Below are 23132 nucleotides of genomic sequence, written 5' to 3'. Positions count from 1 at the left end.
TGAGGTATACATGATCTCCAGCCAGTTCAAAAGAGTTTGCGTGTGATCCTGTTAGTTGTAGTAACAGTAGTAATAATAGTATCAGTAGTAATCATAGCAATCGCAGTAGCAGCAGCAGCTGTAGTAGAACACTAATTATTGATGATATTTACTGCATGCCTACCTGTGCCAGCCTCTGTTAAGATCCTTGACCTTGATTGCACAAAAAAAAGAATTTTTATCCCTCTTTAAGGAAACTGTGTCTTAAGAGGTATGGTAACTTGATCAAGGCCACAGAGTTACTAAGTGGTGGTCTAGGAATTTCAATCAAGCTAGTTGATACCAGAGCCTGCACCCTCATCAGCTAAACTCAGGGCTGGGTAGTTTAGAGACTTTTGCCCATCTTTTTTTTTTTTTAGCTGTTACTTGTTTAGTTGAAATACTTTTTCAAATTGTCCCTAGCCCATGGGATAAGGTCCACTCATGAGAATAAGATATGCATACATAAGACCCTAGCTTAGGCAGCTTAAGAACAAAATTCCACATTAACAATGATAAGAGCCACCAAAGTAGGGAGGGAAGGGATTCAATGAATCAAGAATAACCAAAGGTTGATAATATTGAAGTCAGGTGACGGGTACAAGAGGGCTCATCCTACTCTTCTCTGCAGTGACAGGAACCATCCAGTACAAAGAAGGACTGTCCAACCAAAAAATGACAAAAGGATGCTACTCAGAAACAGCGATTGCTAAAAGGATTGCTGAGACAGACTTTCATGGACAAGGGTAAAACAAGAGTTAATATGGACATGGCTATGTTTTATCCCAGACCTTGCAGGTTACTACAGGGCCAACAACGAAATGAGAGGCTTAGAGCATGGAAGCTGCTCGCTTGAGCATGTGATCCCTACATCTGCTGCAGATCAGCTGTCAAGAACAGTCATATTGTGTCAAACTTAGAAACAAAATAAGACCCAAATTTTAAGAGTTCACAATTCTTTCAGCCACCTCTTCAGAAATAAATTAATTTTTAATTAATATGTGTACAATGTCTTAAACTTTCAAACTCAAAAACTTTTTTCAAAAGTGCTTTTCTTGCAGTGATATAAGTATTACCATTATACAACCTACCTGAAAGATAGAAGAAGACATAAAAAATTGAAAGTAAAACTGTTCCTTATCAAAAGGCTATGTACTAAAACAGCATTTTTTACAGGATAATCTAATGAAGATGTGCCAAGTATTAAAGCCCAGTCTATGTAAAATTGTTCTACTTCCACTTCAATTTGTCTGTGGTACAATTCTAAATTAATCCCATCTCCCTCTAAAAATTAATTTGACTAGTCAAAACAACAGGAAAACGTGTTATCCTTCAGACCCAAACATTCTGTAAATATATGCCATGTAAAACAGGGCAGATCAGATACATTCTTTAAAAAGATTACATGCATTTATTCATTTCTCAGGAATTATTCTACATTCCTTAAATCTAAAACATTTCTGTAAACAAACAAAGAATTTTTATCTTTATCAGCTTTACCTGCTATTTGCACCGAGCCATCCTCACCAAGAAGAATATTACCAGCTTTCAAATCCCTATTAGAAAAAATAAAATAAAAAGCAGAAGTTAAATGTGGAACACAGACACTATACCATATTGATTCACTCAGGAAGATTTGAAACATATCATACAATGCAACTCTTTGACATAATTATTATTTTATAAATATCAAAATTATATCAGATTTTAAAAGTTATAAGGATGTACTGTCATTTTGTAGTTTACTCCAGTTCAAATTTTAGGAACAAATATTTTATGAGAAATCATTATCCACATTGAATCAAATCACTAGTGAGTAGACTATTTTATGCTTCTGAATTAGAAATTGCCTATAAACTCATAATACTGTCATTCTACCAAGTATTAAATTCCAGTCTACATAAAACTGGTGTACTTCCACTTAAATGTGTCTATGATGCAACTCCAAATTAATCCCATTTTCCTCTAAAAAATAAATTTGATCAGTCTCTCCTGTGGGAAGATACTGATTATAAATCATTTTAGCACAAAACTGAGAAAATTATAATATCCTATACTTCTGCACTACATAGAAGCTATGTAGAATAATCTTAACACAAAGAAAGATGACAATTTGAAATTTATAAGTTTGACTTCTAAAGTAATATGTTTTCTAATTGTTAAAAAAGTGTAGCTACTATCATTAAATACAAAGCTCACTTGTAATTCAGGGTAGGGGAATCACAGTATTAGAATTACTGGTAAATGGTTGTTTACTTGCAAAAATTCCGAAGAGCCCAAGTTGCACCAACTCATTTGAAGCATCAGGAACTCATATTCTATGCTGTTTGACTACTTAAAGAATTAACATTTTATGTCACAAAAGAAGATGAAAGTAGTGCCTTCTTCCCTTTCAACACTATGTCAAAAATAATTAACATATTACAATGTTTGGAACAGTTTTGCCTGTATTAGAAAGTTACAGGTGCTATCCAGTTCAACTTCAAGAGTAGTTATGTTAACTGATTTTCTTTAAGGAGTCCACACAGTACTTTTTTACATTCTGCTCTTATTTCAATGAAAGCACATTAACCGATCCCAGGGATGCCTTTATAATTCATCAAAACTTACTCTTGTCTCTTTCTAAGTACTTTCTTCCCATCTCCATTTAGCCTAAGTTAGAAGTCAAGCCAATACCTACCTGTAACATGTTTCCTTAACATTCTTTACAAACTAGGGCTAAAGACATGAACAACTAAATTTAAATTTCTCTGCAGAGGACATACCTGTGAATCTGACCATTTCTGTGTAGATAGTCTAAGCCTTCCAAAACCTCTTTAAGAATTGTTGCTATTATTGCCTCTTCCAGAACTCCATTCTTGTGTTCTCCTCGATTAACAATGTATTTTATGATATCCAACATTGAACCTAAGAGGACAATCAAATCAAAAAAATAATTGTATAAGCATCCTCATTGTCTTTTCAGAAAATTACATGGGAACATCAAACTATGAGGTTTTTTTTTGGTTGGTTTATTCAATTTAACTATTCCCAAGGTACACAAACAAGTAAACAGCAGCCCAATAACCTGAAATACTAAATCTAAGTTTGCAAGAGCAATTTCAGTGTGAACTTAAGGAGAAAGATCCTGGGTCAGGAACCAAAAGATTATTGCCAGCCACTTCATGGTTACTCCCTTTTCCTGAGACATACAATTGCTTACAGATGCCAAAAAGGGTTCAAGGAGTCTGACCTGACAGAGAAAGGAATAGGCGGTCAGGGGGAAAGGCAGCAGTGGACTGCTCAGACAAAGAACCACACTGGCTGGCCACCTACTTTATTAGTGGAAGAGGGAAAGAAATATGCTGCCCCTAGACCACTGCTTAAAACCAGAAGACCCCTTCCTGGAAAACTAAGAGATCTTTATTTTCATTTACCCAATGCTTAATGTACTGATACAATAAAGAAATAAATACCTAGTACTTTGTTATATGCAGATTAGTATCCTTGGCACTGTGAATTCATGTTTCAACACATATTAATTACTATTCTAAACCTCTGGGTCATTTTTAAAGTCATAATTACCTGGGGGTTCAACATTTCTGAAGAGTTAACAAATGGCTTACCTCAGGACCTGAATTTGGCTCTAGGCTCTTTATAATTAACTAAGAGGATTGAGTTTCCCCATCAGATATTACTGCACCAGACGAGCTGCCTGCCGCTCATTCAGAGATTCAGTGTGATAAAATAAAATACAAGAAAACGAATGCACATTTTCCTTCTCAGTGAGGAAAAAAAAAAATCTGTTTATTTATTGACTCTTGGTGTTTGTTTCATTTAGAAAATAAGAATTCCAAAAACATTTTATTTTTATTTTATAAGAATATATCATATATGCATTTCTGGCCTGCTTGTGGGGAGAAAATGAACAAGAGCCCACATCTGCCCATGTTCTCCTTACCTGTGGAAACCTGTTTAAAATCTGTTATTCTGCCGGGCTCGGTGGCTCAGCCTGTAATCCCGCGCCTTTGGGAGGCTGAGGTGAGCGGATTGCCCGAGCCCGCGGGTTCGAGACCCGCCTGGGCAGCAAGACCTCATCTCTACAAGAAATCAAAAAATCAGCCGGGCGTGGTAGCGCATGCCTGTAATTCCGGCTACTCGGAAGGCTGAGGCGGAAGGATCGCCGGAGCCCAGCAGGTCGAGGCTGCGGTGGCCGGGAGCGGCCACTGCACTCCAGTCTGGGCGACAGAGTGAGACTCCAACTCACAAAAACAAAACAAAACAAAACAAAAACCTGTTATTCTTACCTAAAGCCCAGGAAAACTGAGCAGGACTCTTTTAAAAAAGAAAAAAAAAGTACAATATTCTGACAGATCCTCCTCAGAAAAGAGGGAAGAGGGATTCTCAACTTTATAAAAGTAAAAGGTTAACTGACGTAATATCTTCAGGTTGACCCGAGTATTTTGGACTACTCTGGGTTACAGGTCATCAGAATGTCTCATATCCTCAGTTAGTAGAACCCCACAAGAAGAGAATCAGTTAAGATACTCTCGTTGGCAAAGCACAATCCTCTGCAGAGCGAAGAGCAGTCCCAACATTCAATCCTACAGTCCAACTTTGGCAGACTTCCTTTTTCTTTCTTTTTTTTCCTTTTGAATTAAAAACCAAGGTAGGCACTCAAGAAAACAATGACTAATAGGGTTGTGGAAGACTGGGAACAAAACAGAACCAAGTTCTTCAGGGCTCCCTACTGAAACCTACACAAGCAGACCAAGCCAATTACAATCCCTTCATTACCTCATTTTGGGGCCTCTGCTTGAACCAAGAGTTTCTTGTAAAAAAAAAAAAAAAAATTTTTTTTTTAAGACACATCCCTGAATTCAGTATTGGCTGGAACTGGGTCTGCAGATTTTAAAAGGGCTCTATCATATAATTCTGCTGTGCCAGCTGAAGCTTTGTCCAAGCACAGCTAAATGTTCTTCTCTGCTCCTGAAAGATATACAGGGAGTGATGCCCTAGAAAGAGAACACACTAGAGAAGTGGGGATGCTGGGTGTTACTAAGGAAATCACTTGGGCTTTCTAAGCTTCCATGCCTGGGTCTGTAAAATAAAGGTGAAAATACTTTCAACATAGCATTGTTTTTAAGTCAACAGGTTTTGGAGTCTCAAATTCCAGCACCAGCATTTACTATGTGTGTGACCTTGGGCAAGTTGTTAACCTCCCTTGAGCTCTGGTATAATTTGTGTAAAACAGGGATGGTGGCATAGGCCATTTGGGGACACTGTGAAGATTAAATGAGATAAGGCCAGAAAATTGCCTTGGACAGGATCTAGTCACAGAAAAAGTGTTCAATAAAAGTTTAACGGTTGTCAAGATTAAGAGAAATAAATACAGAGATGTGAAAGTGCCTCATAAATTAAATTGTCAAAGGCTTGCATAACTTCAGGGGTCTAAGGCTAGAGAAGGGAAGTTACTTTCCCTTTTCAAATGCAACAATAAGAGAATAGTGCCACTTCTGGTCAACACTGCAAGTAAATAATTTAGCATGCATTTCTCCCCATATAAACTGAACGTTTATTGAGCACCTACTGGACACCAGATTCACTGAATTCAAAGTGCATTAGAAAGTTCCTTCTTCACAAAGTCCACAATCTAAGTCTGCACTGTCCAATATCATAGCCCCTAGCTGCATGAGGTTATTTAAATATATGTTAATTAAAATTGAATAGAAACTCAGTATCTCAGTTACACTAGCTACATGTCAAGTGCTCAGGAGTCACATGGGATTAGTGGAAAGTTGACAGTACACAGCTATGGGACATTACCATCATCACAGAATGTTCTAATACACAGTACTGAAATAATTCAGTATATTGCAATGTGTTAAGTGCCTGAATTATGTTAAAAAGGAAGGGTTTAAAGAGAAAGGACTGATTAACTTTTCTGAGTGAGTGATGGCTGCAGACAAGGTATGACCTTTTAGAGTTGGAGACCATGGAAAAGGAAGGAGAGACGTGCAGGGCTGAGAACAAGCACAGGGCAGGCCGAAAGACTTGAGCGTGTTATGGTACAAGGGGGACGCACCTACACCTAGACGGCCAGGGATGTCATCCTGGAGAAGGGGACACAGATATTCTAGGAAGTTAAGCCAAATTATGAAATGTTTTGAAGATGAATGCTAAGAAATCTGGGCTTTATCCTCCCAATAATGATAAACCAAACAAACTTTCAAACACAGGAGTAAGGGGATCAAATCCAAAGTCTTATTAAATATGCTGCCTTCAACAAAAAGGGTGGATAAAAACAAGCAAACAAACAACAAAACCCACTTACCTCCACTTAGTAATTTCATGACCAGCCAAAGTTCATCTTTTACCACAAAAGAGGTGTAATAGGTCACTACATTGGGATGGCTGCATTGACTCATGGCTTGAATTTCTTTCTAGAAAAAGAACAAAACATGACATCGTACCAAAAGGTGAAAAGCAGAAGTAAAACACAAGTGGCACAGGTGAGTACCTGGGTAACTTTTCTACTTGAAAGCATACCTGAGGGCCTGCCTAAACCAGTACTTCAAATAAGTTACATAAGGACAAACTCTCCCTCATAAATTTGCAAGACTTATAAAGTTCTCTACAGGAGACCATAGAGCCCCATGGGCTGGCAACAGGACAGAGGAACACTAGATCATTACTTCACCCAGATGACCCCTACTCTGCCAGCAGAGAGCTCTGCCACCTGAACCAAAGTACCTCCTACCTGAACCAAAGACTTGACCAAGAGACAAAACACTGGGTGAGTTACTAGGAGGCCTGCATCCTGGTACCAGGCTGAACTCTGGTGGGTCTTACTTAGCTCCTCCCTCATCCAAAAGGGGACAGCAAAACTGTCTCTGTACCTCAAGAATGCTGTGACGGCAAATGAGAAAATACACATGAAAATTCTCAAGTATCATTTCCCCAACTATCTGCCATGGTAGATATCCCACCAAGAAAAAAAGGTGGTAGGGAGGAAAAAGTGGGGCAGGCCAAGTAAAATAAGCTTGGGAAACATCAAATACTATGACTCACTCCAAAAGAGTCAAAGGGAGTACTCAAAGTACTATCAGAAGCTCTGAGAAGTCCTACAAAGTAGATAACTTGTCATTGTTTAATTCATATTAACAAAGCAGGAAAATAATGTTTTCTGAGTCAAATTTTGGAAACACAGCTATTATAGAGAAGAAAAGTTTTATATAAAGATATAAAACAATAAAGCTTTGAAATAAAACAAATGGAAACCTTCAATAAACCACATTTTTCTGCAATACTCAGGTTCATATTGGTTTTAGTTTGCTATTTTAAGTCATTGACAAAATGACTCCCATAAAGCTTCAATTTAATGTAACCTCAAAGGTACCAGTCCAGTGTAATTCATTTTCAAGGTGCTATTCAAAAACCACAAGAATAACCTAAGCCATCAGAGAAACTTCACGTATGCTATCATGTATTTAGGATGAAAGCAGAGTGTATTTGTGCATCCTATAAATACATTCAATAATAACTTCGTATTAACTCAAAATTACCTGAGCAGAACACTTCAATTTGGTAATGTCCAGTACTACCCACTCTTCAAATTAATAGCAAGATGCAATACGTCAGGCAACTTGGCCAAAATACTGTAACTTATTAACACATACATATTCCTTAATATATATGTTATTTATAGTGCTTACAACTAAGTATAAACTCCTAAGAAATTCATTAATTTTTCTAGTTTATTTTCATTATATACACATTTTCCCTTTATCATTTCCCTCATCCATTTAACTGATTACATGCTTTCTAAATCTGACACTTTTCAATGCAGCAACTCTTATCCTTTGAAAAAGATCTGAAACCTGAGGTCCAGTTTCCATCTGTTTCCGGTGTTGGGTTCTGATACCACAAGACACTTCTGAAGTAGAAACAGGACACTGCCCTGGCCACTCCTATTTCAAGTTGCTAGCACCTGCTCAATATGGGGCTGGCCCACTTTGAAGGCCTGCAGCATTACGGAGGGTTCAGTTTAAACAGATGCCCTGTGTTCATAGAAATGAGAACAATGTTTCTTAAATACAGGTGTGCTCTAAATGCAAATGAATGTCTTTCTAGCTCTATAACTCCAAACTTTTAAATCATTCATCAAAATGCACAATAAGTAACGAAAGCTCAAACAAACGGCAATTTTTTTTTTTTTTTGCATCTAAGACAAGGTTGGGCCAGAGTCTGGAAAAACACGTTTTTTTCAGTCCTTTGCATTTAGATGGTTGGTATCACTTCCTCCCCGAGTATCAGGTTCTCCGACACTGCAGTGAGCAAAGTGTGTGTGTGTGTGTGTGTGTGTGTGTGTGTGTATTCCTTCCTCCCGACACTGCAGTGAGCAAAGTGTGTGTGTGTGTGTGTGTGTGTGTGTGTGTGTGTGTGTGTGTGTGTGTGTGTGTGTGTACTCCTTCAAAACTCCAGGTATTTAGAGATACCATCTGGACAGACATTAAAATGTTCTGAGAATTTAAAAGGGAACACAGATACTGACATACCAATATGATTACACGAGTAGTGTAAGAACAGATCAAAAACGGGAAGGGGACCTGAGAGTAAATCTGCATTAGTATGATCACCCTTATGCTCACACTCTTCTTCTATGAAGCTTGGCTGTTGCTCATCACCACCTGGCTAAGGGGCTCATGACCCCCACTCCTATACCATCCATTTTCCTACAAAGCAGTTTTAACATGCAGTAGAGCCTCTAATACTTAAGGACACGCTGAAACTTGCCTTGAGAAACACATGCCACTCAGTCTTGAAATATGACCTGTGTTATCACTGACTCCCTAATAAATAACATTTCCACCAAGGGGGCAGAGACAGAAAAAATAAGGTCCTCTACAGGCCTATCTTATTCCTTAATATATATGCGATTTAAAGTGCTTCCAACCAAGTATAAACTCCTAAGAAATTCACTAAATTTTCTAGTTTCTTTTCATTATATACACATTTTGATTATATACCCTTATTTGAATTTACATATAAACCTTTTGTTTATTTGCCTTCCAGAGAGGTACAGAAAGTAAAAACTTGAAAAATATAAATATTCTTTCTGCAAAAATACATCCTACATCCTCTATTTCTTTTCAAAACAGTGATAACGGTTGCCAGTTGAACACTTCCTTGGTAACACTCTATCAGCTAAATTACTCAAGCTTTTCCTAATGCCTAACTTCATAAAGCTAGAAAAAGACATTTATTCCCGAACAAATTCATTTGTCCCTACCCCTAAAAATGACTAAAGTATGGCCTAAAGTTGAACAAATTGAAATGATAAAAAACAAGACAAAACAAACAAAAACACATTAGTCAATTCTTCCTACAGAACAAATCACTTCTAATACCCTGTTCCCTTAATTAGGTCTCAATCCATGGCAGAAATGTGAGCTGGAGCAGCACTTCCCACACTTGGTGTGGATCACCTGCGCAACTTGCTAAAAATGCAGAGTCCGATCAGAAAGGGTTGGGGATAGAACCTGGGAATCAGCATTTCCAGCAGACTTTCACGTGATGCTGATGCTGTGGGTCCAGGAACAGACTTTGAGTGGCAAAGCAGTAGACTGAGCTTTCAAGAAAGGCAGAGAGGTGCCAAGCCTGAGGGACTGTGACAGGAAGGAACAAGGGCTGTGACAGGGTCAAAGCCACCCACTAGGAGGTCAGGCCAATAGCACTGCCTGGCAGAGTCTGAATTGAGGATAGGGGTAAGATGCAAAGCTAGAAACAAGAGAGACTGTCATACGACAGTGGACTAAACTTCACAAGGACAGGAAAGGGTAAAAAAAAAAAAAAATCACCAAGATAGAAAAATATAAGATCAAAGTTGGAAGAGATCATAGAACTCTGAAATCCAAGCGACACATTTGTCACAGATACAGTCAAGGAATATAACACAGTGGCTCCCTGAGAAGTCTAGCAAAATGAGACTCAGACATGTCATCAAGTGCCAAACCAAGCTATGGCACAGTAGTTAATCATCTCTGTGGCTTAGAGAGCTGGGTCTGTTCGTGTAGCTTCATCTGAAACGCGTCACGAGTGATATTTGATTCACTCTTCCTTGAATAGGTTTTTCTCTGCTGGTACTTCTTTTCTTCTAAAAGAGGCAAGAGTTTGCTGCATAAATGGTTTATCACTTTTTATAATTAAAGAACTCTTCACAATGACATTTGTCATGGTTGAAAATGACAGTCCAGAAAAATACATTACTCTTATAAGAAATTTGTTAATCTTTTCCTTCTACTTCTTGGCTACCATTTGAAATCGCTGAAGTTCATGCTTTTTTTTTTTTTAACCTACTACTTATAGTATTTAGTTATTTATAAATATTGATTAGGTTACCTTTTGTTTTGATGCTGATGGAAGTGCACCCTGTAAAACAACTTTCTAAAAAGTGTTTTTATTTAACACGGCTACCCCTATGTCATTTAAGGAATTCTTTAGATGCTTGGAGGGTATTATATACATTTAAAAGATGTATTGGGTCATCTATTGCAGTTAGAAATACCTAATTCACTTGATAGTATTTGTACATCTCTACAGATTTTCTTTTTAGATTAAGTTGCAGTGTGGAAATGTGCCTAGGAGATAGATATTTCTCTCACCATTTCATTGAAAGAGAAATACATCTCAGTGCTTAGCTTGAAAGCAGGGGTTCTCAGCCTTATATGCACTTTAGACTCACCTGGGAGCTCCTGGAAACTTTCATTCCCAGGCTGTATCCTAAACCGATACATGGTAACCTCCTTGGGCTGGGACACAGGTGATTTCAATTTGCAACCAAGGCTGAAATCCATTGCTTTAAAATAAAGTTAGAAAAATATCTCCTCAGACTTAATTGCATGTCATGTTGGAGCTTGAGAAGATCTGATTTCTTAACTAAGCAGCTGAGTGGGATATTTTGCCATCATTATCAGAGAAAGAATTTATTTAGGGTTTAGTTTAGTTGGGAAAATATGCTAATTTGGTTAAGTATAGCTTAATATTTTAAATTCAGAATCAATTTAAACTCTTCCTTTTTAGTAACAAGAGCTCTTTTCTTTTAGTGCCTTGGTAAATCTCATGATCTCAGGAGCAAAATAAACTAGGCTTTAACCCTTTTTTAATGCCTATATCTTTACACTTGTATTATTTTTCTTTGTTCTGAACCCTTTGCATAAGTATCTGTTTAGACTCCTTATTCCAAAAGAGTTTGAGGCAATTTACCAGGATACATGAAATATAGCAAGGTGTGGTATAAATTAAACACAGGCGAATTAGGAAAACACAGATCAGGGCAATGTAGAGGGAGCAAAGCTAAAAATTCAGGACCTATCCATGTGGCTGGAGAGTCCTCAAGCCAGCAGGGCCAAGGAATGTGTCATGTGACATTTCTGTAGGAAAACGTGAGTGCTGCTGTTCAGGTCTGCCTCACTATGCCTTTGAAGCTTAGTCAGGAATTGGGACACAAGAGTAGCTATCAATACTGGGATGTTCACATGCAAAGAAGGAGCTGAGACATTGAGACTTGATGAACTATTGACATTTATGTTATGTTCTGGGCATTCTGACAGGAGTTTTATAGATCCCATAAAAAAAGCATAAATTCTGTGATAACCTTAATTAGTACCTGTAGAAAAGTTTTCAAAACTAGAGAGAGCAGTTGCAAAAGTGTAAAGTGTTGTGGCAGCTGGAGGTCTGGAAGCCCTCAAAAGCAGCAGGGAAATCATGATGGGCAAATGTCTACTTGTTCACAGGACAGAATGAACATCCTAGGGCCTACTTGCTTGGTTATGATGTCATGAAATTGGGCAATCTGCAAAAACTCTCTTAAAAAACTAAAGAGTTTTGCTTGGAAAGATAGAAGCCGCTGGTATAGTTATTTCCTTCAAAAGAAACAAGGGGAGAAAGCAAAAAATATAAGAGTTATATTTAAATACTGTTAAAAAAAAAAAACTCAATAAGGAAAAGCCATTTTCTTTCAGAGTTGGCTAAAAAAATTCCAGAACAAACAATAACAGTATCTTACAGGCTCTAAAAGCTCTAAGGTCACCATTGTGGAATAGGAATCAAACTCAGGTATCAAAACTGCTTTTTGATCATTAAATTGTCTGTGACAGGGAATACTAGAGAAAGTCAAGCTGAAGATGTCATTTAAAACAGAAAGAGAGGGATGGGTGCAGTGGACAGTTGTGGTAGTACACACCTGTGGTCCCACCTACTCAGGAGGCCTAGACAGGAGGATCATTTGAATACAGGAGTTAGAGGCCAGCTTGGGCAACAAAGCAAAACCCATCTCTTAAAAAGAAAAAAACAGGAAGAATTTATCTTGCCAACCAGTTTGTACTGCTGGAAACTTCCAAGTCAACTTTTAGCACTGCTGCTGTCTTTGGCTTCACCATAAACAGTGAGAACTTAAGGTGAAGCATGTCTCTTTCTGTGGTGTCCCTGTCATGCCTTGGGGACTGTGTGCCATCCGGGATCTTGCCAAAGCACAACCATCCTGCAGGGGTGGCAGAAATGCCTCCTAACACTCTCCAACCTTCCTCTTGAGTATTCCACGTCCTCCTTTCTAAGCAACAGCTTAATTAATTGTGGAAACAACCAAACTAAAATAAGAAAGAAGATAACATAGGAAAGGACTAAATAATTTGTCTTAATCCAAGCAACGTTTCCCAGAAGTCCATGAGGATGACAAAAGTGAGGTTAAAAAAAAAAAAAAAAAAAGGGAGACATAACTAAAGTTATTTTCAATCTGGCCATGTTTTCCCCACTTTCTCCTACTCTGAAAATGAGTGGGTGCTGGGTTTCTGTTATAGAGAACACATAAGCCCTGAAACGTAAGTGTCCTTTCAATGTTAACTTTTACTTACTTTTTGAAAAAAATAGCATGAGATGTTAGACATCTTAGCAAGCCCTTTCTAACAAATGTAGAAAAATACTTAAAAGTAAAATTGATTAGTGTATTTAATTAGTATCTGAATAAAATGTTCTATTAAATTTGATGCTCCAAAATATAAATTGCTTTCTCCAACCAAATCATACATATTCCTAAGCTAATGTTACTTTAGAGCTGTAAAAGCAAATTAGCTTGACATATACAGCATAGCATTTATTCTCTAATTTCCTAAAAATGTTTTCATGTCTTCAAAATATTCAAAATCTTTCTATTTCTAATCTTGCCCTCAATTGTACTATTCTTAGATAAACATAAACACCAGATCATATGAAAATAATTAAAAGCTAAGTGACTAGAGAGATGACAACACAAAACTGAGTGGTTGAAACCCAAAATTCTCAAAATAGTACTGCATTCAGTAAAGTAGACTTGCATTTTAATGCTCTATCCTTGGTATAAAAGATTCTACAACAAGCAGTCAAATGCGGTTTGTGACCACATATGACGAGGAATGAGCTGGAATATGAATAATTAACTTAATAATTAGAAAATTCTTAAATTCAAAAAGAACAAAGAAAGACTTTCATAGATGCAATAAGAAAACACATACACAAAAATTATACTGTTTTGAATTCAATTTAAAAAGTCGGAAGCCTTTTAACCCCTAAAATCTTTCTACAATAAACAAGATTTGCAGAAGTATCAACATAATTCCAGAAATTTGCTAAAACAGTGCAAACAAGGTTTTGGGGTTTTTTGTTTATTTGTTTTCTTAAACCTCAACTGAAAGTAAAAGAGGGAAAAAATTAAATAAAAACTTCTGATGGAGGAACCCCAATATTTGGAGCCCCCAAATATTATAGTTTAATTTTAAAAGGATAAGAGCAGCCTATGTTGGATAACAGGGATAACAATTCAAATGTTATTAAACCAAGTAAATATCTAGGGTTCAAATGATCATTAAGCCAAGTAAATATCTAGAGCTTTATTCTCCAATAACCTACAAATCATAGCTAATTCATCCCTCTAAGGGAAGGAAGGGAGGGAGGAGCACATCAAGAGAAAGGAGAAATAAGCAATAAAATAACACTACAGCAGAAAGCAAAATGAGGGCAGTGGCTCTGTTCTGAGGTAAAAGTTCTTGATTTATCTACAAGTACTGTCAGTGAGACAGAGCAAAATACCTTTATACAGATGATACAGGAAGAAGAGGGCAGATGCTGGAATTTGTCCAATCCAAGGCTGGACAAATTTCATGACTGAGAAACTCTTTCATTATGCACATAGGAGAAAAGATGGTACACTGTGTACCCAAATATATGAATTTCCAGTGGATTTTTATTGTCACACCCCCATACTAGACTGACTTGACCCTATCCTAAATTATAATGCATGATTTGCTAGTAATTTGTATTTCTGTTCAAATGATTTTTTTTTTTTTTTTGAGTTGGAGTCTCACTCTGTCACCCAGACTGGAGTGCAGTGGCACTCTCCTGGCCACCGCAGCCTTGACCTGCTGGGCTCCAGTGATCCTTCCACCTCAGCCTTCCAAGTAGCCGGAACTACAGCAAGCGCTACCACGCCCGGCTAATTTTTGATTTATTGTAGAGATGAGATTTCACCAAGTTGCCCAGGCCGGTTTCGAACCCATGGGATCAGTCAATCCACTCACCTTGGCCTCCCAAAGTGCTGGGATTACAGGCTGAGCCACCAAGCCCAGCCTTCAAATGATTTTTTTTTTTTTGAGTTGGAGTCTCATTCTATTGCCCAGACTGGAGTGCAGTGGCCACTCCCGGCCACCGCAGCCTCGACCCGCTGGGCTCCAGCAATCCTTCCGCCTCAGCCTTCCGAGTAGCTGGAACTACAGGCGCGCACTACCATGCCCGGCTAGTTTTTGATTTATTGTAGAGATGAGGTCTTGCCAAGTTGCCCAGGCGGGTCTCGAACCCGCAGGCTCAGGCATTCCACTCACCTCAGTCTCCCAAAGGCGCAGGATTACAGGCTGAGCCACCAAGCCCAGCTCAAATGATTTTTAAAAAGGAATTTTGTTAAAAGAATTCATTTATAAATACACAAAATCACACAACTTTGGTGCTAAGAATAAATGTGTGCCATAATTCCTTAATGAACAAATGGCTAAGGACCAGAGGTAAAACTGGCTTGTCCAAAGTCATCAGTGAACAATTCTGCAGGGGAGTCAAGCAAGGAAAGCAGGTTCCCTGGCCCAGGGAGTTGTTTCTCTCTATCCCAATGTTCAGTATCCATCACCTTTGTATAGTCACTGCTTTTTTGAAACGACTTTGTTCATATTTGTCATCAATTACAAACTAAAATATTTAAATAAGTATTACATAATTTCATAAGTCAATCACTTAACTATTTTTTATTTATTTCATTTCTTTTCATTTAAAAAATACATACTTTATCTGACCCACAGGCCACAATTTCTCCTATGAGTATAACTTTTCTGCTCTTGAGAATTAAACTGTAAGTTTTGATGCCATTGATGTATGTGCAAAGATAAGAAAATGAGGCTGAGTTTTCTGTGACTAAGTACCAAAGGCAGACTAAAAATATGAGTACTTGAGTCTAGAGAAAAAAAATGAGAGGGATATAGCTAAAGTCTAAAAATCAAAAAGTCAAGTAAGGTGATGAACAAAATGTTTATCAATTCCTAGATAAAATAAAGACAAGCACCCTGAACATCAGGAAAAGTGGGTTTAGGGTAAATAAAAGGAAGAACTATGTCATATTTATGGAATTCAATTTATCACCTGGTGATAGAGACTGAGAAGACAGATGATTTCAAAAAAGGCAGATTAATTCTTCACTCATGTAATGGATTTAAGGGAAGCCAAGAGTGCCCCAGGATAGCATCTCTAACCTTTGAGGTTGACCACAAACCAGATAACCAAGCTCTTGCAAGAAACCTCAAGGCCATCTTCGCATAGACTATACTAGTCTGTAAGACAGTGGGTCAGACCTATTAAGCAAGTCTTAAGTTTCTGTTGGAAAGCAAGAATTCCCTCAATGGAATATATATCAAAGAATAGTAATCTGTCTACCAATATGCTAAACCATTTCCAGTCAAAAAGAGAGAAAAGATGCAGAAAGATATCTCCAGCTCACCAACTCAAAACAACAGTGAAGAGACTCATTTACTAGTCCATGGGCTCCTCAAGGAATAGGAACCTTCTTTGTTTTCCCATCAGCTAACTCAGTGCCTAGCATCTATTAGGTTTTAAAAATTATGGGGTTAACAAATTCTGCTCTAAAATTATAAATATCTCCCAGAGGGTATTAAACTAATTATAATTATCACTTAGACCACTGTGGGCTCGACAGGTATGTGGTTAACAACACATTTGAAATGAACAAATCTCAGAAATTATCAAAGCATCTATTTTGGGATGTTAAGGACTATAGAACAAACCAGAACATCTCCTTGGTTCCTGGAAAATTAACCACAAAGATCATTATACCAAGAGAAATTAGGATACAGTTAAAGGCCAAACTCCAAAATGTGCATGAAAATTAAAAACAATGCATAGAAAAGCATTAGTGTTTTGTTTTCTTTTGTTGTTTTTGTTTTATAGAAACAGAGTTTTGTTCTGCCACCTAGGCTGGAGTGCAGTGATGCTATCACAGCTCACTGCAAATTTGAACTCCTGGACTCAAGCAATCCTCCTGCCTCAGCCTCCAGAACAGATGGGACTACAGGCATGAGTCACTATGCCTAGCTAACATTAGATTAATTAATTAAATGCTGTTCATATCATACATTTATTCTAGAGTGTTCGAATCTAATTGCTGTTAAACTGAAGTGAAATTTTAGTGAGCATAAAGACTTGTACTCCCAAATACACACCCAAAACGCATCCTTTTTATGAGCCTAAGCACAATACATAAATCCAGTAAGTATTTACCAAATAAATAATCTGTTTTGATTTCATCATTGACTCAGGAGTGGTTTAGCATCGTGCTGTTTAGTGTTCATGTCTTTGTGGGTTTTGGGGGAAGTTTGTTGGTGTTGATGTTCATTTTTACTCCACTGTGGTCCAAGAAGATGCATGGCAAAATTTTGATCTTTTGAAATTTGTTTATGCTTGATTTATGATCAAGTATGTGGTCGATCTTAGAGTACATTCCATGTGGTCATGAGTAGAATGTATATTCTGTGGTGGATGGGTGGAGTGTTCTGTAGGTATCAATTAAGTCCATTTGGCCAGGAGTCACATCGAAGTTCCAGATCTCATTGCTGACTTTTTGTCCCGATGATCTGTCTAGGGTTGTGGGTGGGGAATTAAAGTACCCAGCTATGATAGTGTTAGAGTCAACATCTTTTTTAAGTTTACCTAGAAGCTGCTTTATGAAAGTTGGTGCTCCTATGTTGGTTGCATATATGTTTAGGGTGGATATTTCTTGTTGATGGATTGAACCTTTTATCATTATGTAGTGGCCTTTACCAAATAAATAAATGTCTATTAGATCAGTAACTAACTTATCTTTGCAGAGCATTATAGTACTCATTTCAATATTATACATTTAAATCATCAGTTATTTAGCACCAATGAGCTCATCTAACATGTCTTTTCCTCCCTTCATTCTCAGAAAAGCTGACACCATAATTAGCACTTTGCTTCAGAAATCATGACCACTTGACTCCTTCTTCAGCAAAACTGGAATTACTGAGAGGTCTCTACCACATAAAAAAAGCAGAGTCCTGACCCAGTTGTCCAAAACTGTTGTGTGCCATCACTTCTGAACTCTGTGTGTAAATCCTACCTTACTATAGGACAAGCAGAGTGAGGATGGAGCAGGGGCAGTTGAGGGGGTGGTGACAGAGCTGAGAGTAGGGATCAGGAAGTGGTACAGTTTCATCAGGGGTACAGATGTCCCAATGGCCAGCAAATAGTTGATAATTGTAACTTCTATGACACAACACTCTTACTAGATAAAGATCCCAGTGGCTATTGTTTCTTCTAAGAACAATGGTTTCCAGTTAACACATGGCACAGTCTGTGAGATGATGTAGTGCACTGACCTGTATACAATACACACTCATGGAATTAAAGGATTATTAGGATACCGGATGTCCAAACATTGCCAAAATGTGAACCCACAGAAATAATAAAAGTGCAAGCAACAGCAGTATTCAACATTGAAAGGATGACAGCAACTTTGTTCCACATAATCTCACGTGCCAATAACTGGGCCACAAAAGCCTGGCAACATTAGAAGCATATACTGTAAGTTCTATTTCTCTTTGTTTGAAAGGGTCTGGGGGTAGTACATCCTAAAGAACCACAGCCATTCCTCCTCTCTCTAAATATATCAAGACACCAAAATGTGAAAGGTGAAAGATGAAAGGTTAAGGAAAGATCAAAGCAATAAATCAATACATCCTTTTAAATGAAATATGAATAATACATATATGCTATACTCTATTACAACATGGGCATTAAGGAGGAAAAAAAAGAATGAGAGAAATAAATTAACTGCTAATAAGCAAACTCATAAATCCTAAGACCTCAGACTAATGGAGCTAAGCACAAAGCCACAAAAGCACCAGTCCTCAGACAGACAGCTCTGCCTGAGCTGCAAGTACCTCCAAATGACCCTGCTATGCTCACTGGCCCCAGGGAAACAAAGGAGAGGCAAGGGAATGACAGCCTCCCTGCTGACCTCCACCCAGGCACTTACACAGCTACGGTCACTAGATGCCAACTACTGGTGAAAAGCTAGCGAAGGGAGACATGAAGGCTGTGGGCAACTGAGAACTTGGTAGACACCAGAGAACACAGCATAGCCCAGAAGGCTAGTTCCAGAACTGTCAGGCCCAAGTGTACCCAAGCCATACACATACTCTGGATCGATATTCTGCTGGTAGAAAAAGATGGCTGTGAGATCTCCAAGAGAACATCAAAATCAAACACCAGTATCACAGGCAAATTCTTGAGGTATATTTCCAAACAGTGCATTCGTTTACATGCATAGTCTAAAAAAAAAATTTTTAAGTTAATATATACTTATGCAAAGCCACAGAATTTCAGGACTCCTAAAGGGATCTTAGAAATCTTCCAATTCAATCTTTTTAAATTTAAATTTAAATGTTAGTACAGACTGTTAAGTAACTCAACTGCAATTTAAAAAAATACAAGAAAGTGGCAGAAACAGGACCCAACTCCTCCGGTTTGTTCAACACTTTTTTCAACTCAGGGAAAGTAACCTTGAAAAGTGGTTGGATGACAAAGGCACAATTTTATTGGTCACCATGATAGCAAGCAACAGACAAGGAGTATGCAGTTGTAAATTCAGTAAGAGTACACACAGCATAGCTGAAAGTTTGAGGAGAGTGAAAATCTAAAATGAAGGCAAATTTTAAAAATTAACATTAAATTGTGAAAGCCCTTTTAGTTGGCAATCTATTGCTTCGATCCCAATGAAATCTATGCATTGTGCAGCCTAATTTACAATATAAGGCCAAACAGATCTGGAAAAGTACAGCTTTATCCTTGTACTTAATTTATACTATAGTGTACTGTAATTAAGCCTGAAATAAAAGCTATATTCTGAGTAGAGACAAAAAGCTCTTGTTAATGACATTCCATTCCCAATGTAGAAAGTAACAAAAGGCTTCTTCATTTGGAGCCAACTGTCATTATACTTTGTAGCTTGTATGGAGCTATTGGACTAATATTTGTACTGGGATTAGTGGGGGGATAACCAATCAGTTAACTCCTCAAATACATGGACAAAAGGAAAAAAGAAAATTGGCAGGTAGAACAACAACTATATTTATGAGATTAAACTCTCAAACCCTTCACAGTTTGCCAGGCAACTAATAACCATTTGCCAAGCTGTTCATTTAATAATGAGTCAGCTAAGCCAAAAGCAAATGTTCCTTCAACCAACCAATGCTACTACAGTCCTATCCACACTGACAAGCTCCAGTTATTTATGTAATGTACTTCCTTTCAAACAAGACGTATGAGATGCCACGTAAGAAAAACAAACTCCTCTCATAGCCAAATGCAAGCCATATTGCTTTTTTTTTTTAATTTTTGACTTGGGGTCTCACTCTGTCACCCAGTCTAGAGTACAGTGACACAATCAAGGCTCACTGCAGCCACAACCTCCTGAGCTCAGAGGATCCTTCTACCTCAGCCAGCAGAGTAGCTGGGACTAGAGGCACATGCCACTACTCAGCCAATTGCTTTATTTTTTGTAGAGACAAAAAATATGTTGCCCAGGCTTGTCTCAAATTCCTTGGCTCAAGCAATCCTCTTGCCACGGTCTCCCAAAATGCTAGAATTATAGGCATAAGCCACCATGTCCAGCCACAATGCATTTTTTAAAAAACAACTCAAATTTATGTGATTTTATAATTTATGAACGCCAAAATGGCCAACAAATAATTCAGGGAGCAATTTCTACTCGCGTCACACAGTCTGTACCAAGGGCCAGAAGCTCGCCATCCCAAACTACCTTCAGTAATCCCATGATACTGGGTTATCCTACAGACTGTGTGCCCTTGATGTGTGAAATGGAGTGCCAATGCTGAGACCGTTCCCCTCTGGGGATTACACAGACTGAGCAAAATACTGTTTGTCAAAGCAAGGATGGTGTGCATTATACAACACAACAGTAAGGTACAGGTCTCATTAATCCAGAGAGCAGGACGTAGTGAGGGATGCTCTCCAAGAAATATAAGTGTCCAAATAGGAGGTAACACCTTGCTCTTCTCCTACCCAGCTCCATATTACCGTAGGTTAAGAAAGCAACCAGCAGGTATCCCCTGCACTTTTACTTACTAATAGTTCATCCATACTGGTCTGGCATTTTTCCAAGTTGATCCGCTTTATTGCTACACGTTCTTGCCTGGGTTTGCATAGGGCGGCCTGAACCACAGCAGTAGCTCCACTGCCTGCAACGAAATAACAACAACATAAGCTCTCAAATGGCACACTGTCGGGCTACTATCTGTGACCCCTTTTCTAAATAAAAATCCATCTTCTTAAAGTCTTCTACTCAAAGCTATTCAAAACATTACCCTTTTGACATACTTTAATGTGTTTCTTAAGTTCTAAAATAATTATCTGGAGGAGGAAAAAAAGGAAAAACTGAATTTTTCAAGACAACGTATGTCTGAGAATGCAGGGGACAAGGGACATGAACATCTATATACAACCCTGCACGGAAGCCACTTACATCTCACTCAGGTCCTGTTATTTTCTCTCTTTCTTTTTTTTTTCAGTTTGTAATTTGTAATTATAATTAGCCAAAAGATGTTGTACCTTTCAAGTGTATGACTGAGCTAAATGATGTCTAACAATGACTTCATTAAGTAAATGTTTGAAAGTATTCAATCTGGGATTAACAGTAGTAAATATCTGTCTGGGGATAGGGAGACACTTATCAACAAGGGTACCTGAACGAAGCATATTTGTATACCTAACCCTTAACTGTACCCCACAATATCATAATAAAAAATATTGATTAAAAAAATATGCATTTATATTGAACTAGGCTTAATAATAAAATACTAAATATAAAATAACAGTTAAATAGAGCTATATTTCCATCTCCCAAAAAAATGCATTTTGTATTTTCCTTTTTGAACATGTACTTATGCTGATGAGATACAAGCTCTGTCTTTATATTTGATTAAGAGAATAAAGTATAACAATAACAAAAAAAAATATTCAACATTAAGTTCAATTTACTTCACATTAAAATCTGCAACTACATTACAATCAATTCTTAAATATTTCACATCAACCAACTGGAAGTATAGAAGACTTGCTCTCACATAATTCTTCTCAGGTGACAGAGACTGAAAGAAGCCTGACCTGAGTCCAAGTCTCCAACCAACAATCACTAAGTCATCACTGGTGAACTCACATAAGGGAACTTCAAGGTTAAGAGGTATAGACCCCTTCCTGATGCTGCCAGATGCATCATGGTGTGATCCATGTAAGGGCAGTAATAATCACCAAACTCCAGCATTTGCAATGAGTATATACAACCAAGATGAGTACAGACACCTATCAAGATAACCCATTCAGGTTCCTTTACTTGTTCAAAATCATTCTGTGGGTCCCTCAACTGAAACACTGCAACTGCAGCTTCCTGGTCAGTTTCTTTCTTGGTTCTATGGCACACAAACAGAAGTTTGCCTCTCCATTTGAAAGCCATGTTCTTGACTTATGGAATATCAGATAACTTGATTTCAATTTTTGACATGGCCAACACATCAGCAGAAGCACCCATGCTAGAAACAAACTGGGAGACAACATCCTTGGTAACATATGCCACACCCACAGTAGTTATTGCAGTTACCAAATAGGAGAAACATTTTCTAGCCTTGCTGCTCTCTTTTGAAGATTTTGCACTATCTAAAACTTCAGTGTGACAGTAATCAGAGAAGTCAGGCACTTTGACATCTATATGGGAATAACAAACAAAAGCAGGGACACTGAGGCCCACGAAGGTGACCAAAGGACGGCCCATGGCCTGACCACTCAGTGACTCCTGGCACAGGAAGTATTGTTTCACATCCAGCAAAGGTGGCTATGAGGTGGCAGGCACCACAACCTTCCCCAGGGCTGCAGTGTGCCTGCCGCCCCATGGAATGTGGCCAATGTTATGGGCAATGAACGGGCCCAAGCAGGCAGCGACTGACCAGGTCCTGGTATTTTCTAATTTCAGTGACTTTCAGATATCTCAGGTTCTTTTTTCCATCTTAGCCCAAACTAAACCACTCCAGCCTGAATTACTTCAGGCCCTCCATGAGACGCCGTGACAATTTATCTGTTCTGAGCACTCTTTGAGCTTATTTCTTCAGAGCTTGCTCTACAACTAGAAAAATAGGAATCAATCCTAGTATACTCATGGTAAATGACTTTCAAGGATGCCAAGCAAAGTGATGCAAATGTGTAATTACAAAAGCTCTTGGCATTCAAATAAATTTTTCTATTCCTAAGGTTTCATGATCATTAGCTAATGCACTCAAACTCCTAAGAGACAGAGTCATGTCGTTATCCATATTTTATAAGAGCAAAGTGTAGACATGTAATGATTTGTGGCAGAGCACAAAGAGCTCCTAATCGGCTTTATATTCCATGGGGGCAAAAAGGCCCCCAGGTTCAGGCATCTCAATTCTGCAAATAATACCCAAAATGTCATTCTTATCACA

General features: G+C 38.1%; 2 protein-coding genes across 2 annotated transcripts in view; both read right to left on the bottom strand.

Annotated features, from left to right (window-relative positions):
• Positions 1–20998, bottom strand: part of LOC103254099 (STE20/SPS1-related proline-alanine-rich protein kinase) — a gene marked incomplete at its 3' end in the record, with an annotated part of 130166 nt that extends 109168 nt beyond the window's left edge. Inside the window, exons 1-5 of the mRNA XM_021709641.1 lie at positions 20988–20998; positions 20749–20902; positions 6332–6440; positions 2784–2925; positions 1519–1574 (exon numbers count right to left, since the gene is read on the bottom strand). Of these exons, the coding sequence (XP_021565316.1) occupies positions 1519–1574; positions 2784–2925; positions 6332–6440; positions 20749–20902; positions 20988–20998 (472 nt within the window). The remainder of the gene's footprint in view (positions 1–1518; positions 1575–2783; positions 2926–6331; positions 6441–20748; positions 20903–20987) is intronic.
• Positions 20999–21656: 658 nt separating this feature from the next.
• On the bottom strand, positions 21657–22635 carry LOC103254098 (cytochrome b-c1 complex subunit Rieske, mitochondrial; the record flags this gene model as incomplete). Its single annotated transcript, XM_008052256.2, is given in 2 exon segments — positions 21657–21913; positions 21916–22635. Coding segments are annotated over 2 exon segments (977 nt in total), but the record flags the coding sequence as incomplete, so codon positions are not given.
• Positions 22636–23132: the final 497 nt, after the last annotated feature.

The sequence above is a fragment of the Carlito syrichta genome, unplaced genomic scaffold (assembly GCF_000164805.1).
Source record: "Carlito syrichta isolate Samal-C Ts95f unplaced genomic scaffold, Tarsius_syrichta-2.0.1 Scaffold269792, whole genome shotgun sequence".
Taxonomy (NCBI): domain Eukaryota; kingdom Metazoa; phylum Chordata; class Mammalia; order Primates; family Tarsiidae; genus Carlito; species Carlito syrichta.
Note: the sequence above shows the minus strand (reverse complement) of the source record. Positions and strands in the feature narration are given on the sequence as shown.